At 41.4% G+C, this 7888-nt stretch overlaps 2 protein-coding genes and 1 long non-coding RNA gene across 4 annotated transcripts in view; 2 read left to right on the top strand and 1 right to left on the bottom strand.

Moving 5' to 3' along the window:
• Window positions 1-1293, top strand: LOC102203177 (uncharacterized). Its single transcript, XR_311960.1, has 2 exons — window positions 1-53; window positions 858-1293. It is a non-coding gene; the product is annotated as an uncharacterized LOC102203177 (long non-coding RNA).
• A 58-nt stretch (window positions 1294-1351) lies between these two features.
• Window positions 1352-7235, bottom strand: setd4 (SET domain containing 4). Of its 2 annotated transcripts, none has more exons than XM_005741546.2 (13): window positions 7168-7235; window positions 6815-6935; window positions 6624-6719; window positions 6084-6121; window positions 5308-5396; window positions 3839-4075; window positions 3621-3680; window positions 3395-3524; window positions 3133-3307; window positions 2583-2661; window positions 2391-2471; window positions 2127-2250; window positions 1352-1987 (listed from the first exon to the last, which is right to left on the bottom strand). In XM_005741546.2, the coding sequence occupies exons 2-13, from the start codon at window positions 6888-6890 to the stop codon at window positions 1829-1831; spliced, it is 1344 nt and encodes a 447-aa protein (XP_005741603.1). In that variant the 5' UTR covers window positions 6891-6935; window positions 7168-7235; the 3' UTR covers window positions 1352-1828. The 2 variants fall into 2 exon arrangements, with proteins under 2 accessions (XP_005741603.1, XP_005741604.1); XM_005741547.2 differs by having other exon boundaries at window positions 6815-6921.
• Window positions 7236-7336: 101 nt separating this feature from the next.
• LOC102203845 (carbonyl reductase [NADPH] 1-like) overlaps window positions 7337-7888 on the top strand; it is an 8118-nt gene continuing 7566 nt past the window's right edge. The window contains exon 1 of the mRNA XM_005741548.2: window positions 7337-7419. The gene's annotated coding sequence lies outside the window, so the exon portion shown is untranslated. The remainder of the gene's footprint in view (window positions 7420-7888) is intronic.

Raw genomic sequence — 7888 nt, 5'->3', positions numbered from 1 at the left:
TTTGCAGATATTCTGAAGGATATCGTGGAGAAGATGTCAAGCGGAGTACTCAGGTAACCTCAAAATCTAGTTTAAGGAGTGCTGGATGACATTTCTCAGTGGGATCATACTATCTTAGATAAAATCCACATTTTAACACGAGGTCAACTTTCCAGTTTCCAGGATGCTCACATATGATTCCCACAAACATGCAGAAGTCCCAAGTCCAGCAGCTTAGACAATTTGTACATATGTTTGGAACATTACCAGAAGTGTGATGAAGTTTCACAGGGGACATATGTCCTCATTAGCCACTGATATTGAATTAGCTTTAATGGTGTATTTGTTTGGAATGAAGCCTATTTAAATGCACAAAAACAGTTTGTTTCACCTCTGTCTTCTTGTATGCTTTTTTTTTTTCTCCAGGCATTTAATTTGTTTATTGCTAAATCTTTACAAGCAGACATTAAATAAATTCTAACATATAGAAGGTAGGCCTTTCCCTTTCACATGTCCAAGGCAGACTTCTTCTATTTTTGACAGCTCTGGAATTTGCCTAATCTGTCTGGATCTGGATGAAATATCTCATTATTTTTAACATTAGACTTCTGCTGTAACAGCACTTGCAGAAGTTTAGTTTCCAGTTTAGTGCGGGGGTGTCAAACCTGCTTTGGGTGAAGAAGACTGGAACGATTGCTAATAGCCTACCATTCTTTTAAGGTTAAGAAGTAAATGTTTAATTTAATAAGCCTTTAGTTTAAAAGACAAATGACATGTTGGTACAGACCGTAGTTATTTCATGGATTTGGGGATTCAGATTGTTTTAAAATTAGACTGTAATGGGTCTCTGATCAAATTCACCTTGTGTCTCTCTGCAGGCCTCAGCCCGAGGAAGCAGTCCCCCTCTATGAAGCCACAGTTGCCATGGAGACTGTCCAGCGTCACCCAAAGACGAAGGCTGTTGTTCAGCTCTGACCTAACTAATCACATTATGCAGAGATAAAAGAAAACAGCTCAGCTGGATCACTTCTCTCTGCAGTGACACTGTTCCAATCAGTCACTGTTTACTTGTTAACACAGAACTATGATCTGTTTCAGGCCCAATAATATGATAACAGGAAAAAAGGCGCTCAATCATTACCTGCTTGAGTTTCAGAGTCACCTGGACAGTTTTACTTCACACTGCAGAAGAAACTCTTTTCCCAGAGCCAGTGATATCCATTAAAATCTGATCACTCTTCATCACCTAATGTTTGTTTAGAAATGCACAAGGTGTCATCTGACTCAATAAAATCATATTTCATTAAAAAACAAGGCCGCTTTTTTGTTTATTATGCAACAGATCTTTTGTTTGTTCGTTTCAGATCCATCTGTTTGTGAAGGGCAGCCAATCAGAAGAAAGTTGGCTTAAAGGGGTTTTAATAGACTTAAAACATCAAATTGAGGACCAAGTCCTAGTATGACAGAAACAGGGATTATATTGAATCATTCAAAGCTGCTCTAGTAGATTCCAACACTAAAAAGATGGAGTTGAAAATTGAAATATGTCCCTTTGAGCTGTAAATTACAACATAAACAGCAGCTGGGATATTTGGTGGCTTCATAAAATGTGTAATACAAAATCTAACTACTAATTAAAGCAAAAATAAATATATAAAATAGCGGATTTAAAACTGGAGATGCATCCTTTCTGTAGTAGTATTTTGCTTAGAGCAGTTAAGCTGGTGGTGATGAGAGCCTGTAACAGAGCATCCTATTGCTTTTCTCAGTCAACACACAGCACAGGAAACGCTTCAGCCAATCACTTGACGTCTTGCAGCAGCTGTCAGATCAGAGGGCCAATCAGATGTCAGTTCACAGCACCGAGTGGACTGTCATTATGTCTGAGTGATTCCTCCAGTGCCTTGAGGCAGCTTCCCAGGATGCACCTCTCTTCCTGCCGCAGTGACTTGACCACATTTAGCTGCTCCCTAATTGGCTGCTCACATTGTTGGAGGAGGTGTGAGACCTACACACACACACACACACACACACACACACACACACACACACACACACACACACACACACAGTGCAGGAGAAAAAAGGAATCAGGTGATGTGCTGCAAAACAGGGACAGAGTTAAATTCTTGCACATGTGCACACACCTTATCTAGTGCGCTGCATGTGTCTTGCAGTAGTCGCTGACAGAGACTCTTAGCCATCCGGACGCTCCACTGCTCTCTCTCCTCACACACCAGCTGGCCAAGCAACACTGCCTTCCACTGGTGGCTGTAAATTACACACACACACACACACACATGTTCAGGCACACTCCACAGACAGAGAAACTGATCCAGATTGTGCATGGACGCCCAGATTTTGGAGCAAAACACATCGATGTACATGCATAAATGTGTGTTTAGGCTTACTACAGTGTTTGTGGCAACGACAACAGCCTGAGAGCCGTCATCAGCCTCCAACTGGGGCCGTCACTGGACACAGTGAGATTACTGGCAGGAAGGCAGGAAACATATGAAGGCATTTTTCCATTTTGCAGTTGTATCCGTTAAGTATTAGTCCTGTTTACAGCTGAATCATTAAGTATGTAAACCGAGTCTTACTGAAGGAAACTGTTCTCTCTGAGAAACTTGATCTTCTGAGTCAAACTTCTGTCGCCTCTTAAAACATCACAGAGCAGATCTGAGGGACCACAGTGAAACACACAAACATCAAGTTTTAAGCCAAACAGTTTTCCATATTTTCTCTTATAAATCTAATGTTACACTGGCAGATGCAAATAATAAACATGTTTCCAAAGTTTTAAATAATGAGGTCGGTGTATGTGCAAGTAATCCCTCTAAGCAAAGGCTTAAGCTTCATAATACTGCTTTAAACACTCGTTTTAAATTTATTTTTTCCCCTGTTTGCTTTGTAGCAGTGAGAGGGGATGATGGCTGTTTGTGAGAGGTAGCCAATCAGAATGAAGGAAGGGAAACAGCTTGTTTCAGATTACCAACATGTAAAGTAATGACCTATTTTAAGTCCAGGGAGTGTTCATAAAAGTTCATTAGCACTGTCATAAATATATCATGATCAATATATGTAAATATAAATTTGATTCGACGATAGGGCAAAAACTTCCCCCTGATAAAACCTACTGCAGAGGTTTACCTGTGTCCACATAGACCACACTGTGGGGATTGGCAGTGGTGACAAATCCGTACTCCAACAACAGCTGCTGGTTATCGTGGGAACCGTAGTTAATGAAGGCCTGCTGGTAGCGCAGAGTCCCAGACACGCTCCTGATTTCATAACATCTTGTCACATCGTTAAAACCTGCTTTTACCTGCAAAAGAAATGCAGTCATACACTCTCAATCAGTACAACCAGCTCCGACTCAACAGCTACAGTATTCTTGCAGCATCACATTTACCTGCACATCAGGGCGATGGTTGAGCAGATCCAGGAAGGGAGCTAAAGCATAATTATCAGGTCCTGACAGGAAGCTGCTTGAAGCATGGCTCATGAAGACGGTGCGTGTGTTGACACTACACCACGCCCACCTGGGAAAGGAGGAGGAGCTTAGTTAGAGATACTATTCTCATTCACTAATACTGTTATGTAAATGGTTCATTTGGTCAAAGATAAGGAACATGTACCTCAGCGCCTCATAGGTCAAAACAGCCGCTGTGGGCTGACTCAGAACTGGCTGCAGGGACCTGAACCAGTGAACCAATCACAGCGCGATCATTCACTTTTCACACAAGAAGACTAAACATCATTTGAACAATTACTTTTATTCTGATGCATTCAGCCAAGGTTTAGAAAACGAGCTGATCCACAAGCGAGTACAAATCCCGGCCTTAACCGCACTCACCTGAAAAACTCCTGATTGGTGGAGTGCATTTCCTTCACTGCCTCCCTCTGCTCCAAGGCCCGCCTCCGCACACTGGCAGGTAAAAGAGCCATGACATCATCGCTGAAATAGGCGGGGCAGGTGTAAACTGTGGGCAGCACATTGATGTAAGGGAACCAATCAGAGGCCTCTCCTCTGTGCCGCTCACACACCAAGAAGATGCAGAGGGCCAGGAGGGGAGACAGACGAGGTTTCCAGCTGCAGAGAAAAAAAAACACACACCCAGAAACAGTTTGGTTTCATCTCATTCTGGCTAAAATACTCAGAGTCCATCAGCTGAATCCTTCTGTGTGCTGAGATAGTGTGAAGTACAGGCGCACAATTAACCTGGCACTGAGTCTGAACTTGTGTAAGCTTATGACGATCTAACACATACATAGTAGGGGTGCAACGATACTCGTATCGATATTGAACCGTTCGATACAGAGCTTTCGGTTCAGTACGCATATGTATCGAACAATACAAAATTTTGAATTTATTTTATCAACTTTCCTTCTGACGATGCTGTCTGTGTTGAGAGCTCAGTGGATCTGCGTTCGACTACTCCGCCTAGGCTGCACTGTCGAGCGCAGATCCACTGAGCACAGCGCAAGCTAGCGAGACAGAAGCTAAGCTCTCCTTGCAACATGGCAAATTGAACCTCCCCCACCCTCATTCAGATCTGGCGTTTGGAACTATTTTGATCTTCATGTGAAGTATGACCCTGAAGGTAAGCGTGTCATGGACTAAAGTAAAACAGTATGTTGGATGTGCCACGCAATGCTCAATTACATTGGTGGGAACTAGTGTGTTAGCGCAGTTAGCTCGTTAACGTGTTGGCCGTCCAGCCCCACGCACGGGCGATCCGCGGTAACTCGTTAACGGAGATTTGCCGTGTTGTGGCATTAACGTCATTTCAGATTAAAGCTGACAGCACTAGTGGGAACACAACGAATATGACTGCACATTTACGCTGACATCATCCTAGTGCAACGACAAGTGGAAGCAGACAAAAACAACAAGCACTACCCGAGTCATTTAGACAGCCGTTAGCACGTGATTCTCCTTATGGGGACCTGATATGTTTAATATGCTCCTGAGAATATAGCCCAGAAGAAGCGTATAGTACAGCTTTTATTTTGGAAAGAGCCATTTCTCTGTAATAAACTCTCTTTTCCAAAGATGAGTGATTTCTCTTATCCCTTTGTTGTTTCAGCAACATTAAATTTAAAAACTGTACATTTGAGTTAAAATATATATTTATAATTTTAATAAATGACAAATTAAAAAAGCATGAACATTTTTTGTATCGAAAAAATATCGAATCGTGACACCAAAGTATCGAACCGAACTGTTAATTTTGTGTATGTTGCACCCCTAATACATAGATTAAATCCTGCATGCCGTATAGAGGATGGAAATATTGGAATATGTTTACATTCTGTGTTTACCTCTTGATGTACCGTCCCAGGTAGCTGTGCAGAACGGTGGAGGTTGTGAGGAGGCACGACTCCGGCAGAGAAATAATCAGCTGACCGGGCTGCCACACAAACACCAACAGATAAAGCTTTAACATTCAAACGTCACTACAGGATCTACACTTGATCCTGTAACTAATTCCAAACAGTAACCAATTCAAATGTTTAAAAAAATGGTGACTACACAAATTACCTCACTAATCATATTTGTATTTTTTTATGAAGCAGCAGTTTAACTTAATTCTTTCTTATAAATTAAAAGGCAAAACACACATAAATTAATCATTAACTGCCTAACAGATCGAGCACAAAACCTATAAGAAAGCTATATAAACAATATACAGTTATTTCTTTATGAATAATATAAAACTTAATATTAAAATAACATTTTGTGCATATGTCAGCGTGTGCTTTGTGATGGTTTTAAATGTATGCTCGTGTTTCAGTTAGAATTCAGAATTACTGCAAATATCAGGCACGTGGTCACAAAGAAGGTGAACAAGTGGATGTTGAGTTTAACAAAATATGATCAAAGTAAAAAAAGTAATTTTAATAAACCATTAAATCATTTATTTTTAACATTATAACACTTTCATAACAACTTCAGCCTGTCAGCGACTTGCTATGTTTATTCCACATTGTGATTTTCAGAATAAAATAACATTTTTGATTTTTTTTTTCTTCCTGAAGATGCAAAAAGTTCATAATATATGTTGATAAAAATGTGGCATTTAGGGAATCTGGATTACCTTGATGGTTCTGAGAGTCTGCAGTCCTCTGCCTGTGTCTGTATGAACCAAATGTACATGTGAATATCATGATTTAACGCACAAACTGTCAGTGTAGGTAATGTCTCTGATTGGCCCAAGAAGATACCAACAGAAAACCTCCTCACAGTCATGCTCTATGAAACCATGCTGAAGATTCTGGCTTTAGGTGTCATACTTGGGGTGAGTATAAAACTGATTAGGGTGCTCCCGTACTTGGGAAATTGTGAAAATTTAAAAACTCTGGAATACAATAATGTGAAGTAGTTTGGAGGTCAGTTCATACAGAGTGTGTACTTCATGTCTATGTATTGTGAGAGGCTGTAACTCAGAAGACATTCATAGCATGATGGTAAAATCTGGCATGGCTTCAGTAAATATATTTAGTGTACAAAAAATCCTGATGAAGTCAGGTGGGAAGTTCTGAATGAACCTAACATCACCCAACAAACAATGGGCAGCTTTCCTTTTCGGGTTATATGATACTCCTGAGGATGTGGAAAACAATATAGGATGTGGTACCAGTGAAGAGAGCTGGCTGAAGCAGTGTGGAGGAAAATCCTCTGTGGTGAAGAAACTTCCAGAGCTTCACATGCTGCGGCTGGTGACACAGAGACACTGGAGAGACAGAGAGAGAGAGGGGCAGAGAGTCTGAGCTGAGCCAGCATGCAGCACTGAAACACTTTAAACTCAAGCAGTCAGCGTGTTTCTACCTGACCGGGCGCTGCTTTCGTGTTTCTGCCTCCTCTTCCGGGCAGTTCGTCCAGCTCTGTGACTGTGACCTCTCATGGTCTCTTTTTGTAGGTAAATACACGCTCATCTGGACAGCTCTCTCTATCGAAACACACAACATACGTAAGACTTTGTGAGTCTGAAGAGCACAAATAAACTGTAATCACTGTAACAGTTATAACAATCACAAGGAACTACAAATGGACGATCAATTAAGAGGTTTTTTGTAGCGTGCTGGAGGACTACATGCCACATAAAAACCCTTCAGTGAGCCACAGCACTGATCTCTAATCTGTTCTGCTGTCGTTTATTTTTATCAGATGATCCTACAAACCTTCCTAAAAGTTGAACCAAAATATAGAGAAATGCCGAAATATTGTCCATATTAACGTGAAACTCCTCGCAGTACAGCTCATCCATAACCCAACCCACGTGTTCCACTTGTTTTTCCGGGGATGCGCACCGATCCTGCGCAGAACGCCGCCCTGCTTTTTTTCTTTTTCTGTTTTTTTTACGGTCGTACATTTTCACGTGCAGCGCTTTTTGTCCTCTCTGCAGCCTCATTCAGGACCAAACCCCAGCTTCAGTAAGTGTGAGGCCTCCGCTACATCTTACAGTTTTCGTTTGTCGGCAGCTTGTTTGAATTTTAGCGGATTTAAGGAGGCGTCGGGCCGACCTGCAAACTGAAAGTCAGCGTTATGTAACAGAGAGAGAGACGCTGGTGAAAGGTCTTCTGATTCTCTTCGATCAAAGGCTTTTAAACGGGAAGTTTGGACAAATTATTAATTCCACGCTGTAATTTACAGTCACGTGCTGTTTGTACACGCCTCGTAAAACCAGCGTGTTTGTATCGTTTGTATCTGGACTGACTGATCGCACTGTCTACACAGCTCCTTTAACTGCAAATACAACTAAACGTATTCAATCCACATTCTGCAGTGCATTTCAAAGCTGCAGTATGTGCATTCAATTCATTCCCCCCCTGAAATTATTGGAGCAATATATGTGGATTTGTTTTCCCACTATTTTTCTCTCTGGAACTGTCTTTTTTTTTT

Source organism: Pundamilia nyererei, unplaced genomic scaffold, assembly GCF_000239375.1.
Source record: "Pundamilia nyererei isolate P.nyererei 1_Seehausen unplaced genomic scaffold, PunNye1.0 scaffold00111, whole genome shotgun sequence".
NCBI classification, from domain to species: domain Eukaryota; kingdom Metazoa; phylum Chordata; class Actinopteri; order Cichliformes; family Cichlidae; genus Pundamilia; species Pundamilia nyererei.
Note: the sequence above shows the minus strand (reverse complement) of the source record. Positions and strands in the feature narration are given on the sequence as shown.